The sequence below is a fragment of the Acinonyx jubatus genome, chromosome B2, assembly GCF_027475565.1.
Source record: "Acinonyx jubatus isolate Ajub_Pintada_27869175 chromosome B2, VMU_Ajub_asm_v1.0, whole genome shotgun sequence".
Taxonomy (NCBI): Eukaryota; Metazoa; Chordata; class Mammalia; order Carnivora; family Felidae; genus Acinonyx; species Acinonyx jubatus.
Window position 1 is genome coordinate 72,072,445 of NC_069385.1, and position 18,554 is coordinate 72,090,998.

General features: G+C 35.7%; 1 protein-coding gene across 1 annotated transcript; it reads right to left on the bottom strand.

Annotated features, from left to right (window-relative positions):
- Nucleotides 1-755: 755 nt before the first annotated feature.
- On the bottom strand, nt 756-18,198 carry SPACA1 (sperm acrosome associated 1). The gene is made up of 7 exons (XM_027057272.2): nt 17,892-18,198; nt 12,168-12,224; nt 8,486-8,587; nt 7,610-7,716; nt 6,830-6,965; nt 1,531-1,651; nt 756-1,003 (listed from the first exon to the last, which is right to left on the bottom strand). Exons 1-7 carry the CDS (start codon nt 18,103-18,105, stop codon nt 847-849), a joined length of 894 nt encoding a protein of 297 aa, XP_026913073.1. The 5' UTR covers nt 18,106-18,198; the 3' UTR covers nt 756-846.
- Between the last annotated feature and the right edge of the window lie 356 nt (nt 18,199-18,554).

An 18,554-nucleotide genomic window follows, 5' to 3' on the forward strand; every position in this document is an offset into this window, starting at 1 on the left:
ATCATAGTTATATTACTTAATATATGTAAAATGCTTTAAGCGATGCTTGGCACATAATAGTTACTAAGTGGAGGTGGTGGTTGTTGATGTTATTATTATTATTATCTCATGTTTTACAAGTGATGCTGTATATTCATATGCCCTGCAGAAATTCTAAAGTATGATTTGCTTTAGGAAGTTCAATCCAGTGCTCCCAGAAGGAAGTAAGTCTAATATGCAAGGCATCTTCTATATGACATTTTTCTTGTTTGGGACAAAATAGGCATATCACCTTAGAAGTGACCAAATTGATCAAAAATGTGTTTAGAATTCTGTGTGTGTGTGTGTGTGTGTGTGTGTGTGTGTGTGTGTGTGTGCGCGCGCGCGCACCTCTTTAGGTAAATGTTACCAAGTGATTACCTGAAATGGCAAGCGTTGAGAACAAATTAAAATAATTAAAAAAAAATTTTTTTAATGTTTATTTATTTTTGAGACAGAGAGAGACAGAGCATGAACGGGGGAGGGTCAGAGACAGGGAGACACAGAATCCGAAACAGGCTCCAGGCTCTGAGCTGTCAGCACAGAGCCCGACGCAGGGCTTGAACTCATAAACTGTGAGATCATGACCTGAGCTGAAGTCGGCCGCCTAACCAATTGAGCCACCCAGGCGCCCCCAAATTAAAATAATTTTTGATAACTTTACCATGAAGACACTGGTTACAATAGCCCCTTCTCATATTGCATTACCCTCAGACTGTGGGAAATCACTTGCAAAATTATTAAAGTATTTAACCATATATTTTATTTTTATAGTAATGAATCTGATATGCTCTAATCTCCTTTTGTTTCTTATATATCTTCCATATATCATTCATTCCATTCACTTAAAGCATCATCTTCAGTTCCAGGTATTTCTGTTGGTGATTGGTCAAGAGAAGTTGAATCTTTGTATCTCACTAAGCTCAGCTCAGACGGTATCTCAGTTGATGAGGATTTCTCCCCCCAGAAAGACTTGACTGCCCCCCTAGAGAAAAAAACAAAAACAAAAATCCCTTGTGAAATGAAAACCAAAACGAAATAGATCTATATAATTTGCTCTATATAGAAGTGCCTCCTTAGTCATGATTTATTTTTAGTTTGTGTTGTATCAATTACATGGTGATAGTAGATGAGTCCTTAGACTGTACCAGAGTGTAAAGTCAGGTAAGTATTAGAAATATTTTAAAAAATGAATTAGTAGCTTATACTAACCAAGTTTGAGAGTTGTGGGAACTGCAACTGGACAACACACATATACATTCAAAACACTTTTTTTAGCAATTACTATATAAAATTCTAAAAATTGCATTTCAAGCTCTTTTGTGGCTGGGAAGCAAGTCATGAGATTAGCCTGACATGGAATAGTTGCAGGAGGTATAGAGGGTGTTGGACTGTTTCAAGATACATATGGGAGGCATTATGGACAGAGCTTTGGATTCATCAAACAAGAAGTGGGGACAGACAAGGAGGACATCAAGCAAGGGTGATGACTCAGCTGAGCCCTTTACCTACCAGTTTATAATTATGAATATCAGTACAAAGATCACAAATATACAGATAATAACTCCTATGGTCAGCACAAAAACTAGGACTGCATCAGTGTCTGGTCGGCTTGATCTTTTCATTTGCAATTCTAGAGAAAACACACACACCTGATGGTTATTACCACTGTATAAAAAAGGAGATACATATCTAAATGGAAACTTCACATCTAAAAAACAACTTTAGAAAAATACAGGAAGAATTAGTGGAAAGAAAGTTATTAGTAAGCTTGCTCATCACCTTTGAAATGTCCTTTTCTTTCTTTCTTTTTTTTTTTATTATAACTTACTGTCAAATTGGCTAACATATGTGTGTACAGTGTGCTCTTGGTTTTGGGGGTAGATTCCTGTGATTCATTGCTTACATACAACACCCAGTGCTCAACCCAACAAGTGCCCTCCTCAACGCCCATCACCCATTTTCCCCTCTACACCACCCCCTATCCAGCCTCAGTTTGTTTTCTGTATTTAAGAGTCTCTTATGCCTTGCCTCCCTCCCTCTCTGATTGTAACTATTTCCTCCCTCCCTTCCCCTATGGTCTTCTGTTAAGTTTCTCAAGTTCCACTTATATATAAATGAAAATATAGGATATCTATCTTTCTCTGACTGACTTATTTCACTTAGCATAATACCCTCCAGTTCCAGCTATATTGCTGCAAATGGCAGGATTTCATTCTTTTTCATTGCCAAGTAGTATTCCATTGTATATATAAACCACATCTTCTTTATCCATTGATCGGTTGATGGACACGAAATGTCCTTTTCAAACATGCAGAAAAGTTGAAAGCATTTAACAGTGAACATCCTGTATTCCCACCACCTAGATACCATCAACATTTTACTATCCATCTGTCCATCCTTCTATAAATCCATTGATCCATCTTACTTTTTAAATGTATTTCAACATAATTTGCTAATGTCTGCCAATTCCCCACAAAAGTCTTCAACATGCATATCATTAACTAGAGTTCAATACTTGTTTATACTTTTTCTTTTGAGGTAAAATTTACCACGAATTGCACAAAGATTTTAAATGTACATTTATTTTGGCAAATGCAAACACACATATATAATTCAAACCCTATGATGACTCAGGCTATTGCTATACCCCAGAGACTCCCTTTAGCCCCTCCCAGTTAATCCCTGCCCCATCCTCCAGAGGCAACTACTGTCCTGATTTTCTTTTCTTCTACAGATTAGTTCTGCCTGTTCTAGAACTTTATAGGAATGGAAACATACACTATATATTCCTTAGTGTAAGGCTTTTTTTACTCAGCCCATTTTAGAGATTCACCTACACTGCTGCATGTATCAATAGTTTTTTTTTTTTCTTTTTTATTGATGAGTAGTAGTCCAGTTTGTCTATTCATTTTCCTACTGATGGACATTCAGGCTGTTACAGCTTTAGGCTATTACAAATAAACTGCTGCAAACATTTTTATTCAAGTCATCTGCAAATGTACATTTCTCTTGGATAAATACCTAAGAGTGGAAGTGCTGGGTCATAAGGTAGAGGTACACTTTATTTTTCCAAGAAACTGTAAGATCTTTGCTCAAACTGATTGTACCCAAACTGATTGATTTCTTTTAATGAGCTAAAGTTTTTAATTTTGATGCCTAATTTGAAGCCTAATTTATCAATCTTCCCTTTTATGGTGATTGTTTTCTGAGTCATATCTAAGAAACCCTTGCCTACTCCTGAATCATGCAGATATTTTCTTATGTTTCCTTTTTTAAGCTTTATGGCTTTAGTGTTTACATTTAGGACTATGATATATCTCTAATTTTTAGAAATGTTGTAAGATAGGGCTAGAGGTTTATGCTTTTATACAAATATCCACAGAGTACTTTTAAATTAGACATTCTCTCCCATATCTTTCTGCTCTTCTTGCAAATAAGTCTATTAAATAGACAAAGCCAGTCTACCATATGTATTATAACATTGTTACGTTGTAAATTGGTGAAAAGCCAATTTATATCAAATTTTACTTACCTTACCAATTATATAGTTTTCTTTCGGTTCTTCCCAGTTCATAAATCATAGAACCATAAAGAATTCGTGTGAAGAAGGACCAGAGAGATTACCAAATGCAACTACTGAACTACACAGATAAGTAAACCAATGTTTAGGGAGGTTTAATGATTTGTGCAAGCTGTTTATATCTTGTAATAGTTTAATTTTGGTAAGTACCACCCTATCAGTAATAGTTTCCTGTATGGGCAATTTCAACTGCTTATTTGTCTGGATTTTCTTCCTACTCTTTACACATGAAGGACTACAATTTTTCACTTTTCTTCTAATGCCAGAGGTATAAACTCAATTATTTTCTTCTTTCTAATGCCAGAGGTATAAACTCAATTAGTGATCTCACTAAATAGTTTCAAGTATGACAGAGAAATCACATCATATTAATATTCCAACATTGTTAGATTTTTAAAAATCTTTTTGTTTTTGATAATTTTAGATTTAGAGATGGCAGTGAGATTTTTTTAAGCTCGAATGAAAGACACCTTTTAGTATTAAACCCTGAGAAGAAGAAATGGCAAAATTCCTTGCCATTTATTCACTACCCTGCAATACTAGCCTAGAGAGGATGGAGAGTGAAATTTCTATGGGAAGTATGCAGATATTAGCAAATTATGTTGAAATGCATTGAAAAAATAATATGGATCAATGGATTTATAGAAGGATGGATAGATCAATAGTAAAATGCTGATGGTAGTATCTAGATACTTCATTTCAACAGTAGTCTTCTTGCATGGATTATTTTTATATCTTGATTACTTTTATACCTAAAAAAAAAGTGGGCTGTGTTTCCTATTGAGATTTTTTAATGAAAATAGGTGAATTTCGATGTTCTAACTTCTTAGAAAAACTAAGCTTATGCCTGCATTCGTTTTCTAGGGTACCACAAACTGGGTGACTTAAAAACAGAAATTTATTGCCTCAAAGTTCTAGAGGCTAAACGTCTGAATGCAAGGTGTTTGTAAGGCCTTGCTCCCTCCAAAGTCTCTGGGGGCAGATCCTTCCTTTCTTCTTCCTGCTTCTGGTGGCCCCAGATGTTCCCTGACTTGTGGCAACATAACCCTAATCTCTGCCTCTGCTTTCACATGGCTGTCTTCTCCCTGTGTGTCTTTGTGTCTTCACATGACATTCTCATCCTTCTCATTCTGTGTTTGTGTCCAAATTTCCCTCTTCTTATAAGGATACCAGTCATAGTGAATTAAAGGCCCACTCCATTCTAGTATGTATGACCTTATGTTAACTGAACAAATTACATCTGCAATGATCCTATTTCCAAATACAGTCACATTCTGCGGTTCTGGGAGTTAGGACTTAAGAAAGGAAACACAATTCAATCCATAACAATGTCTGATTATAAAGACAACTGTTGTGGAAGTGAAAAATCTGATGTAAAGGGAATGGATGGGAAATTTTCATTAACTAAATCATATTTACCCTAACAATATTGCAATTGTCTACTTGTTTCAAGCCAGTGCCATATTGTGGTGACATTTATACATTTATAGACAAAATATTTGTTCAGTGTCCAAATAGCCAAAAGGGTCTATCACAGTGGTGTTCCCAATTGTCAAAAGAAACGGATACCAAAGTGTTCTGAAAACATTTTGTCATTTAACCAGTGCATGTCCTGAGATGGCAGAGCTAACCCATCAGCCTTGGACTACTTGCTACAAGAGAGAAGTCAACTTTGTCTCATTTAAGGGCTAACATTTTGGGGTCTGTGTTCTAGCCCTTAGCTTACACAATATCAAATGCATATTGACTTCTAATCATAGGAAGAGGTATGGTCTTAACAAGGATTAGGCTGTAGGGACAAAAAGAAAGAATGGTCCCCAAACCATAAATACCCTGAACTAGTTAGTACTTACTGAGATATGTTTTAGTTTGATGAGGTTTGGCCCTTTCTTGCCTTTTTTTAGTACCTTATTGAAATTATCCTTTTAATAACACTTGATATCTCAACTGAAGAGCAAGATTATTAGCTTTCACCATAAATGTTTTTTTAAAGACACTAAACACATCAAAAAAAGTTATAGTTTATTTTTAAAAGTCACGTCCAAAATATTTTAGCTTTTTTCCATTTTGATAAACAGTGTTATGCTATCTCTACAGTGTATGGTATCTCTAAACTACAGCAAAAATTCTTTACATGGGATTGAGAAATAGCTTCAAGAAATCCATGAACTCTCTTAAAATAACAGGTAGCTCTTGGCATGTTTGTTTATGTGGGCATTTTTCTGGGAAAAGCCTCTTGCATCTTGAATGGATTCTCAAAAGACCTTGTGACCAAGCCCCCTCATACCGTCAATAACAATGACAACAATGGTAAAACTAGTTAAGAACAACTGAACAAAAGAAAATAATTAGAGATATTAGACATTGTAGTCTAAACTGGAAGGATACGCCCATGGATTAATTTTGCAAGACAAGTACAGTTTCTAACATTTAAAGTTATGTTCAGGACAAGATTTGCCTTTTGTGACAAAAATTGAGGACTACATTATTGTTTCATCAAAAAAATATTTTCTTCAAATGAATAATTTTTAAAAAGCCATGTTTTGACATAACGTTTCTTAATTTTATTTATTTTACTGTGCCAAAATTGTTGTGTATCCGTGAGAATTCTATATATGCACTTTCACTTTTGTGATAGAAGTAAAATAATATAATTCAAGTTAGAGGACCGTTCTTTGGAAACACTTCAGGAATGCACCAGTTTCTCAAAGTGAAACACATCTGACTCTACTTTGTGAAAAAGAAATTAAGCACCACTGGGGTCCCTGGGTGGCTCAGTCGGTTAAGCACCAACTTCAGCTCAGGTCATGATCTTGCAGTTCGTGGGTTCAACCCCCGAGTCAGGCTCTGTACTGACAACTCAGCCTGGAGCCTTCTTCGGATTCTGTGTGTTTGTCTCTCTCTGCCCTTCCCCTGCTCGTGCTCTGACTATCTCTCTCTCAAAAATAAATAAATAGTAAAAAAAAAATTCTTTTTAAAGAAATTAAGCATCACCTTGTAGAAAGTCTAAATGATAAAAACCAGTGATTTACAAAATGTTGTCTCTGGACCAGCAGCACCTGGGAACTTGTTAGAAATGCAAACTATTCTGCCAGCCCTACCCAAGATCTACTGAATCAGAAGCCATGGGGGTAGGGTTATCAATCTGTGTTGCAAGGTGTCCTCCAGATGATTTTGATGCTTTTTAAAGTTTGATATAAGCAAACAAAAACATTACTGGGCACTTACCACTTGTTGTATAGACTGTGAATTTAATAGATGCTACTATTTCATTATTATCCAAGGTGGCACACTCGAAAACCAAGGGGCGAACTTCCCTGCGTACTTCCAGGATTGCTGAATCATTTGCAAGGATAACGGGTTGCTATTTAAAAAGGAAAAAAAAAAGTCCTAATATTCTTTATGTGGACTTAAGATCAGGAAACAATTTATTCCTCATAACAAAAGAGTAGTCATTGTCTTTCAGTGTAGGACAGTAATTAATTATACACATGGATTTTAGAGTCAGGCAATCCAGACAATCAAGTACCAACCTTACCATTTCCTGCCTATGTGACCCAGGACAAGTTTCCCATTGCTTCTCAGTTATTTATCTGTAAAATGGGTGTAATGATAAGGATTACCTCATAGATTGTTATGTGGGTTAAAAGAAATTGTAGCACTTGGTGTATGTCTGACACTTAATAAGCCCTCAATTAATGTTAGCTACTATTATCCTGATACAACTCCTAGGCAAACAAATGAAAAATTTGCTTCCAAAATAGAAAACTTTATATAAAATGGATGTTTTTAAGTTCTGATAATAGCTGACCCCAAGACATATATAAAGACTTAGCCCCACTTAATAATGAAAAATTTTAAATTTCAGTAATAACAAAGTTGTAAGATTTTTAACTTCATTTTTGCAAACTGTTTCTAAAGAGAGAGTTTTCTGATAGCCATCAAGCACTGGGACACAAATTTTATCACTCACTAGAAAGCACCACATTACATACATTCATGACTTACTTGCTCTGGCCTTAGAAGTTTCCAAATATATTTGAAACGATTTACAGGAGATATATGAGTACATGCCATTCTAACACTGTCAAGACTTTCTGAAATTGGTCTACCCCCTAAAAACAAGGAAAATTAAATACATATATACCATTGGGCATTATAAATTGCTTTATACAAAGGCTACTTTTAAAAGCCACTATATAAATTATAAAAATCAATTTTTTTAAATCAATTATATGCTGGACGTTATCAAAATTATTATTGAGAGTTTGAGTGTAGAAGAGCAGAGAGGAATAATGGATGCAAAGTAAAGTCATTAAAAGAAGCAGGTGGGAGACACCATAGCTGTCTGTTCCTTCTGCAGAATATATAGCAAAAGCAACCAATTTAGTGATCTATTAGATTAAACTTTGAGATCCGCTAGTGGCTTTCCATTTATTGGTTAGGGATTCCATTTATTGATTAGGATTACCACTAGAAGTAATGAACTCTCAAAGTAGTGTAATTTGACATAGAACAGACCTCAAAGTTCTCAGTTTAAAGTCTGCCAATCTATTGATAATCATGCCAATCACTTGTCAAGATCAAAGTGTCAAAAGTATTTCACTATAGCACAGCCTTGATCACAGGCCCTGAGTATAATAAGGTTCTAGTGTATTACAAAGAATATACGTTAAATTTTAGACATAACTGAAAAACTGTAAAGCAAAAATGGAAAGGTACTCAGAGCTATTACTGTCTAGAGAACTGGAATTTTAAGTTTTATTAAGTTTCCTTTCAGTATTGATCAGCTCCTTCCACTCATGGCAGCCTGAGGTGAAAGCTATTTCCCCACAGTAAACTTTTCCCTTCTGTCTCCCCCCCCCAACACAGAGTCCAACTCACAGCCACAATCTACTGGTCCACGGCATTCTTCCACCCGTACAATACACTTGGATTCACCTCCAGGGCATCCATTTGTTAGGATAACTTCTCTAATACCAACACCTTTGGTAAAAGAAACCAGCAAGTGTTAAGAAAAATTCATTCCAGTTTCTTTTCTTCTTCCACCTAGGCTTTTTTTTTTTTTTTGAGACTTCTAATTTCAGAAGTTAAATTCCTAACGTCAGGGAGGTAATGCTTAGAATTATTTTATGCCCCTCATTTTGAATTATTTCATAAAACAGCATTTCCCAAAGTGAGTTACATGAAACACTAGTTCCTCTAGTTGTTAGCATAAGAAAAGGGATTCCACAATTAGACATTTGAAAATGATACATGAAATAAAATTAAAGGGTCCTCTTTATTTACAGAATTTGGGGAGAACTTTGAATATGCTAAGGAAATTAATGTGCTATAGTGTATAAGCTTTCACTGATTGAAGATGTAAAATTTTTACATTTTAACATTTTTGAAATCAGAATTTACCTTTGAATTGACAACATGTGACAAATTGGCCGCATTTTTCCATTTTAGAGGTACATAAAATATGCTTCTTATAGCTGATAAAGTCTTAGATTTGATGAAATACAGTAGTACACAGGATCTCCCAAATTCATCTGGCATGGAACTTTTAGAAGAGATTTTGGAACTCTAGAGAACATTCCCAAAATCACATTATATATATTTTTTGAATGTTTATTTATTTGTTTTGAGAGGGGGGAAGGGGCAGAGAGGCCATGGGGGGGGGGGGCGGAGAGAATTCCAAGCAGGCTCCACATTGTCAGTGTAGAACCAGAGAGCTCGAACTCAAGAACTGTGAGATCATGAGCTGAGCTGAAATCAAGAGTCAGACACTTAATGAAATGGACCACCCAGGTGCCCTGCCAGAATCACATTTTAAAACACAAATGATGATTTTTAATATTTAGATTAGTAAAATCTAAATTAGATTTAGTAAAATCTAAATATTTAGTAAAATCTATATTAAATATAGGAGGAGAAACTATTAAATCTCAATTTCTAGTAAGATACTCTCTTTAGAATTACCACACTTTTTTACAACAAGAAATCAAGTCTTTACTAACAGATCTCAGATCTCCACTGGGTTTGCCTTTCATTGCCAGAATTGAGGAACATGATAAATGCTCAATCAGTGACATGATAAACATGTCGTATGGATAAGTGACCTGTGATAAGACGGTGTAGTCACAGGCTAAGGAACAGTACATCTTGATTTCCTTGTCTACCAGATTCCCTCTTTCAGCCTCTAAAGATGTTAATCATAAAACCCATTCAAGGGCAAGTTGAAGTCAACTTACAACAGTGACAGATGACTTACAACAGTGCTTCTCAAACTTTAGAGTGCATGCAATCACCTGGAAATCTTATTAACACGCAAATTCTGATTCAGTAGGTCTGGAGTAGGTTCTGAGATTCTGCGTTTCTAACAAGCTCCCAGGAGATGCTGATGCAGCTGGTCTATGGACCAAACTTTGAGTAGCAAGGGAGAGGACTCTACATGAGATAAGGAGATGAAGATTGGGAGAGAAAAGATCTTTTTTTTAATTATGTTTTTATTTTAATTCCAGTGTAGTTAACATATAGTGTTATGTTAGTTTTGGGTATACAATATAGTGATTCAACAATTCTATGCATTACTCAGTGCTCATCATGATAAGTATACTCTTTGAGGAAAGATTTCTTTTGATTAAAAGAGATGCCTGAGAATGGTTGCAGTATAGCTCTGCTTGAATTTATGAAAGGTACCTCACTAGATGCACAGCCTTATTCTGAACTGCATAAATATTTTCCAAGCAAATTTAATTAGGAATTTATTTAGCCAAATATAGTTCATTGCGATGATATGTGTAGGTGTGAGATTTTCTGTAAGTCCAAGTAAACCTAAAAATCTGCCTGGGTATTCCAGAAAAAGAAAATTTTTTGACTGCTAAAATATTGTTTTGGGAGTTCAAGAGAATTGTCACCAAAGCACTTTTTTCCCCTCTAAATAGTTCTGTTATAAACCAAAAAAGTTTGAAAATATTTTAAAATATTTTAGATGTGAAATATTACCTTTTATGGTTTATCTTTCTCCTTAGAATTTATCACCATCTGACACGTTACATGTTTGAATATTATTTTTCTCTTTGCCCCTACTAAAATATATACTCCTTGAAGGCAAGGAGTTTCCTCTGCTTTACTCCAGCACCTGTAACAATGCCTGGGACATAGTAGGCAAAATTCAAAAAATGATTTGATGAATGAGAAAATATATAATTTTTGAAACACATCTTTAAATAATAGAGTAATACACTATAAATTACTAGAATTGTCTTAAAAATAATTCTCTACCTGTGAAAATTTCTCAAGCAAGCAGCAAAAGAAAGATATAAATTACAAATGAATATTCACAGGTTTATTACATGTATTCCTCTCATTTCTGACTCTGACCCAGTAAGAAGTTAAGGTAAAAAAATAGTTTTAAAATTATCTTAAGAGGCAGAAGGTAGAACAGTGGTTGTCAGGAGCTGGGGGAAGGGGAGAGAGCAGGGAGTTCGTGTTTAATGGGTATGGAGTTTTCATTTGGGTATGATGAAAAAGTTCTGGAGATGGATGGTGGTAATCATTGTACAACAATATGAACATGTTTAAGATTACCAAGTCGTACATTTAAAAGTGATAAAAATAGTAAATTTTATGTTAGGTTTATTTTGCCACAATGAAAATATATTATCTTAAATATAAATAATTCAGGTGTAGTTTAAAAAGCAATTCTGCTCTACATCTGCATGGATTGCTGTCTTCTTACCCTCTGGTTTTTGTCTTTCCCTCCCATCACTATCCTTTTTGCAAGACAGGTTCTAATTTAGAATAAACGGAATTTCATTGTGAGTTATCTATTTTCTTATCAGCATGCTAGTCTGTCTATAGTGGTTCTCAAAGTGGTTGTTAAAAGATGGTCTTTTAACCAGCAGCATCAGCTTTATTTGTAAACTTGTTTAGAAATACAAATTCTTAGGCTCCTCCAAAGACCAAGTGAGTTAGGAACTCAGGATAGGCCCAGCAGCCTGGGTTTTAACAAGCTCTGCAGGCACTTAGGGTGGACACTTAAGTTTGAGAAACACTGGTCTATTATAGCACATGTAACCTTAATCCCACCCCCATGTGAGAGATATTATGTCCAATTTCTACTCATGGAATGATGGAAAAAAGTCATAGTTTGTGAATATTATCTTTCCCCCAAAGCTAATACCTCTTTTCCCCAAGACATAACATATGAATTGGAGAAATGTAGAATTTATAATAGAGTATTACAAATACACAAATTTCTTGATAGATTTGCCACGCAGTGCGTGGGAAGACATCTGTGAGATGCATCGGAAGATCTTCATCTTCTGAACATCTGTGAGATAAACTTTTACTTAGTGAAGGCAGTTTAAGTGCCAAAAAAATATAGGGAGCCGGCTTAAAATAAGACTTAGGGGTTATGAACTGACAATATCTTACCTTTTGAGCTTTGTGTGAAAATTACAGTTTAAGAGATAAATAAGAGCACACAAATTACAAATAAAAATTTTCAACAGCTTTTACCTTTCCTTCCCACCAAATTACAATATTGTTGATTTATCTGCTCTATGCTACTTACCACATGTAACGGTGCACATCCCAAATTCTACTTCTTTGACTGCTGTATTATTTGAAACTAAATATAAAGTGCAAAGATACATTATTTAATCATGTAAAAACTTTTTTAAGTGAAAAACTACTTGAGGGTGAAGGATACAAGCATTCATGGGAAGCAGATAGTTTTTAACTTTAATCAAAAAAAAGTTTTTTAACTTTTTAAATCAGAAAAGTAATGTCATTCCTAGTACATCTTCTATTATTGCTTAAATCAAAAGAAGCCTAAATCGTGAAAGTAATGAATTAAATTAGGAAATACTTTGCAAAGAAGGTCTATATTTAAACTCTTATATAAATTAAAAATAATTTTTTTTTCATCAACTTAATACATGGTGAGTTAAAGTTCTATAGGTCAGAAAAACAAAACAAAACAAAAGCCTGCCAACTGTAAGGCCCGATTTTTTCTATTCTCTATTTTCCAAAAAAATATTGTGAGTGCATCATTTCCATCCAAAAATAAGTCTTTATCCCAAATGTTCATTAAAATCTCTGTTATAGGTTGGTTCTATACATTCTTAAGTTAAGATGATAGATTATTCCCAAGAATTTATCCCAATACTTTATTTATCAGTATAATTTATGAATATACATGTGTTTGAGTAGTTAAATATTATTGCTTTCAAATCACATTTCTCTGTTTCTAATCTGGCATGATTTCCACCAGCCAATTCTTCACAGCAGATTAGGACTAATATCTCAATATAAAAAATATTACATGAGGGGTTAGAATTTTTTTTAAAGCATTGCATCCTAAATTAACAATATTACATGGGAAAGTGCCTTGGAATTGGGGTCCACATTGCTTCTTCTACCACTAATCATCTGAGTTTGATCAAATTACTTAAAACTCTGTCAGGCCTACTTAACTCTTCTGCAAAAATCTGAAAAGGAAAATCTATCTTATTTGATTATTGTAAGAATTAAATGAGATAACATATGTGAAAACATTCTGTAACTTATTTACTGCTGCAAACATGCTTAAGATAGCATAACTTCATTCACAGTCAGTGCACATCACAGTTTTTCCTATTTTGATTACTGTAAGACAATACATTCATCAACACTGTTATTCTATATTTACAAGCACCAAATATACTGAATAATAGTATGCTGTTGGTGTATACATGTTAAGTAAATTAATATTGACTTTGTTAAATTATTTGGCCTATCATGATCAATTTTGAAATGACATTTTTGCTTGAAATGCTTGGATACTTTCTGCTGGCACATTATGAGATATAAATTAAAAGACAAATCTTGAACATAGAAAACATAGTTACGAGGATGAGGATGAGTATTAGCTTTTAAATACAACTTCTTTTAAAAAACCATTAATCAGCCCCACTATTCACTACCTATGCAACTTTCGGAAAGTTACTTAAGCTCTCCTAACTCCAGAAAAAGACTGGATTTAATCAGATGATCTCTAAAGTCCCTTTTGGCTTTGATTGCCCATTAGGTCATTCAATGACTTTCTTTTTATTTTATTTTTTGAGAAAGAGAGAATGAGTGTGGGTGGGGCAGAGGGGACAGAGGGAGGGAGAGAGAGGAGGGGAGAGAGAGAGAGAGAGAGAGAGAGAGAGAGAGAGAGAGAGAACCTTAATCAGACTCCACACTCAGCATGGAGCCCAACCCCATGACCCTGGGATCATGACCTGAGCTGAAATCAAGAGTCAGATGCTCAACTGACTGAGCCACCCAGGCACACCTCAATATCAGAGGTTTTTTTTTTTAATTTTTTAAAAGTTTATTCATTTTTGAGAGAGAGAGAAAGAGAGAACGAGCAAGCATGAGCAGGGGAGGGGCAGAGAGAGAGGGAGATACAGAATCCAAAGTAGGTTCCAGGTTCTGAGCTGTCAGCACAGAGCCCAATGTGGGGCTCGAACTCACAAACTGCGAGATCATTACCTGAGCCAAAGTTGGACGCTTAACCAACTGAGCCACCCAGGTGCCCCCAACTTTCATTTTTGATGGGAATCCTATACTGGTGAGTCACAGAAATTACATGTACCTGGACTTCAGTGTGATATTTGTCAAAATTTCCTGTCATATATCTATGAGTAAAAAGGAAAAATACAGTCTGAATGTCAGTAAACTTTTTATGTGTAACTTGCTAAACAGTAATATCCACTGATGCTAAGTAATTGCTTGGTGCCAATTTGTAAGGAATGATGTGTCACAGGACTCTGTCCTGTTTAATATTTTTATTACTGACTTGGAAAATATTGGTATCCTGCTGACTGAATCCAGAGATTCTGAAAAACTAGAAAGGATAGCAAATATGTTTGAAAATAAATCTGGCTCTAAAAATGACAGGTTGGAATACCAGGCAAGTCTAACAAAATGAAACCTTAAGAGAAATAAAAGTCTTACATATAGAGCCAAAAGCTAACTGTCCCCAAAATACTAATAGGCTGCCTTAACTTGATAGAAGAACAGGTGAAAATGAGTAGAAATTTCAATAGTAACTTCAATAGGAGTCAAGAATGTGATGAGTCTTTCTTAAAAATCTACTGGGTTTTAGACTTTACTAATAAAAGCCTGGCATCCACCATGATGTAGATAATGATCCTCATCTTTTTTGTTCTGGCAAATCCTGGAATGTTTTCTTCAATTCTCATCACACTTTAACTGTTGGTATATACCATCAGAATCCAATTTTAACTTTTGAGTTTCTTTTTTAAGAGCTTATATGTAAGGTTGATATTTCATAACTTTTATTCTTTCTTAGAGGTGTTCCAAAGAAAAAGAGAAAATACAGTTATATTTATACAGGACAAAACTTATTTTATAGAATGAAACTCATTCTATTTTGCAATTATTATTTTTTTTATTTTGCAATTAATATGTAGGTCTGTTCTTGGTTCTTTTATAAATGTAAGCTTATAGGTATAGGATAACTATAAATCTAAGGGTTTAGGTATAGGTATACCATTATGTTTATAAAAGGTATAAAAGGTATGGGGGGTATAAGGGGCATGAGTATAAATCTAACATAATATCTTAGTAATTTTTCCTATATTTTTTAAACATTTTGTTATTTCATCATCTGTAATGATTGATTTCATTATTACTTATTGATCATTCCTAGCTGTGTGTTTTTTTTTTTTTAAAGACTAAGACAACAAAATGGAAGAGTGGTTGGAATTGCCTAGAAAGATGATGTGACTGTAAAATAAATCATAACCATTATATCATCCTTTGTTTTATTTCTTTGTCCAAAAAATTGCATCATCTTTCAGAAAGATATAAAAGAACTCTAGATGCACCTTTCTTCTAGTCCATTTTCATCTTTCATTGAACATAGTTGAGGTTTTTGAATTTCGGTTTTTGGTTTTTGGTCCATAAAAGGAGAAGAAAATTGACAGAGAGAAACATTTCACAATTGTTGGATGAATCAGAAGATGAACATAGAGATAGAGAGCAGCACCTTAAATGCTAAGGATGATGGTGAAATTGATTGCATAAGCAAAAGGAAAGATGATAACTTAAATATCCTAGATGAATTTTCTATAACTCAAGAGTCAATGGATTAATGAGTATTACATTTCTAAAGATGAAAAGGATATATAGTATTTTCATTCAGTTAGTCTTTCAACAGGAAAGACTTGATCCTGAAATGTTTTGTGAAAATAAACTGGACCATACTATTTTGCTAAAAGGATATAGACAATATTCTTTTCTTTTCAAAGCTCCTTATACCCCAAAATTTACTTGATAAGGTTTGTAAATGGACAGATCATGATGGCAGGTATGTATACAAAGGTAACTAAGAGAAAATAGATGATGTAGAAATGAATAAAATTCATTGGGTCAATCATCTAATTGGTATTTATAAATCTAAAATGAAAACATTTTGCAATTAGGGAGCAAAGAACATGGCAGTCTTCTCATCAACAAAATATGTGGCTTCATAGTTTTCAAAAGTACTGTTTTGACAATGCAAGTGCAAAAAGAACCAAAGGAATAAACTAGAATCTATTAGAGATGTACTTGAAATCTGGAATCAGTATTTATAAGATGGATACATTCCAGATTCATATATAACAGTTAATGAGCATTTAGTTGCATTCAAAGTGCCTTGCCCATCTAGGGTATATACATCTTCAAAACGAGGAAATATGGAATAAAAATTTGTAGTTTTCCATATTTACATTCTTATTGAAATTTCATTTAAGTTGCTTCATTAACCCTTTATTCTTACTCTTGTAAATTACTTGTAAAATGCTTTAAAATCTAAAAAAAAGTGAACTGGATAGCAAATAGTAATGACTGCTTTTACTGGTCCATGGAGGGTTGAGGGGCTTTGTCAAATTTTAATAATGGCTCTAGAAAATTTCCAATCTTAGACACTTCCAATTAGTTATGGTTCTGGATTCTCACTCTTCCCAGGAAAAAACAACTACACATGAAACTGTACATATAAAATTCCAAAAGGTAGACCCCCTAAAGTTCACAGATGACAAAACTGAGACAGTGAGAGAATAAATACCTTGCCTACATTTGAATTTGTATCTAAGACATTATAACTTCATTGTCTGGACTTAGCCTAAACTCTATTTAGCACATTACAGGTAGAACTATCCCTTGAACAGTTTAATACTAAAATTGTTAATTATTTTTAAAACTAGAGTGAAGCAACAGCTATTCTGCCTTAAAACATGTTTTCTCGCCTAGTCTCTTTCACACTTCCAAAGTCAAGGACCTTGACAAACTCCCTGTAATGTTATCAAGGCAATACAAACCTACATCTCACCATTAACCTCAGATAGTCCATTTCTTTCTGTCGCTGAGGGTCACTATGTCATCAGGAAATAAAAGAAAGGCTAATAAATACAGCACCTATTCTGTATGTCTAGGAGATGTGAGACTGCCAAGGAAATTAAAAGAATCTCAGCCAGGTCATTTATGGGGTAAGGGAATCAGTCTCCTTGAGCTGCAAATCTGCAACTGGTTTTCTACCAACCAGAATGTGTTACTAACCAATAAAACATATTTAATGGCTTGTCAAGTTTTATTGCTTAATGACCCAGCAGAATAAGGCAAATTTATGAAACAAGCACAGACTCATTCCCCCTTGGCTAACAGGTATTATCCAACAAAACCACTAGTTGGATCCTTAATAGGTGTTTCCTACTACTACCATTCCATTGTGGATAGAAGTGGAACGTACAAATATCTTATCACCAGGCTACAGAGGTGCTCAAAGGTGGAGCTGCATGAAGCTGGCAAGGGGCTTCTGGGCAGTTTTGTCAGCATTTTGGTCTAAGATGTGTCACAGTGAGGGGGATTCTTAATTGCAATGAGTTCCAACCTAAGATCAAATGTGGAAAGCAGTACAACCTCAAAGTAATTTGGAACTTCAAAAAATTTTTAAAAAATAAAATGGGAAAGAAATAGAACTACAAGGAGTCAAAATAATGCCTGTTGGTGAGAGGCTACTTCCGACTCCTACTCCATAACAACAACAACAACAAAAAGCACATATAACAATTTCTATAATGTGCTTATTTGTTTTTCTTAGCACAGTCTCTTCAAGGCCAATAGGCATATGAAAAAAAGTATAAATTCAGGCTGTTTGCAATTGAGCTCTACAGATGCTAACAGGGCTAATAATTCTCATTGTCCTCAGACAGAAAAGGCTTTGCCTTCGGCTGGTCCACGTTAAGGAGCCTCCCGACCTCACCATCCTCCTCTGGCAGAGTTTGGGCCTCGCTCTCAGCCTCGGCCTCGTTCTCGGCCTCCTCCTCGCCCTCATTCTCGCCCTCGTCCTCGGGGGCCAAGCTGGGATCCTGGACGGCAGTGACGTTCGTCCCACACGCGGACCGGAGGCCCGCCAGGAGAAGCCAGCCCACGGTCAGCAGCAGCCCGTTGGAGCAGCCCGCGCCCCCGGGGCTCATGGTTCTCGGCCCCGATGGCCGACCAAGACGCAGTCGCAGCCGCCCGCTCCCGACAAGAGGTGCGTCGAAGAGAGGAGCCGCCAGACTCTGAAGCTCCGCGCTGCGCCGCGCCAGGTAACCATTGAGGCGTCACGGCTCGTCACCGGCAAGCGGAACGCCTCCCGGGCTCCTAGCGCCCTGGAGCGCGCGCGGGGCCGCTTGTAGCGCCTGGCCCGGCACTTCCGACTGGGCTTAGGCCGCGCGGCTCGCTTTCCGGAGTTGCAGGTGCGCATGCGGTGGCAGGAGCTGCGCTCATTTCCTCAGTTACTAAGCAACCCGCCAGCTTTTCCCTCTGGTCTTGCTTGCTCACCCTTGTCTCTTCTGAAACAGGTTCGTCCTTCCTACGCTTACTCTTCTCCAAACCATATCCCTAGACCCACGAAGCACTCTTCATGTGACTTGGATCCAGA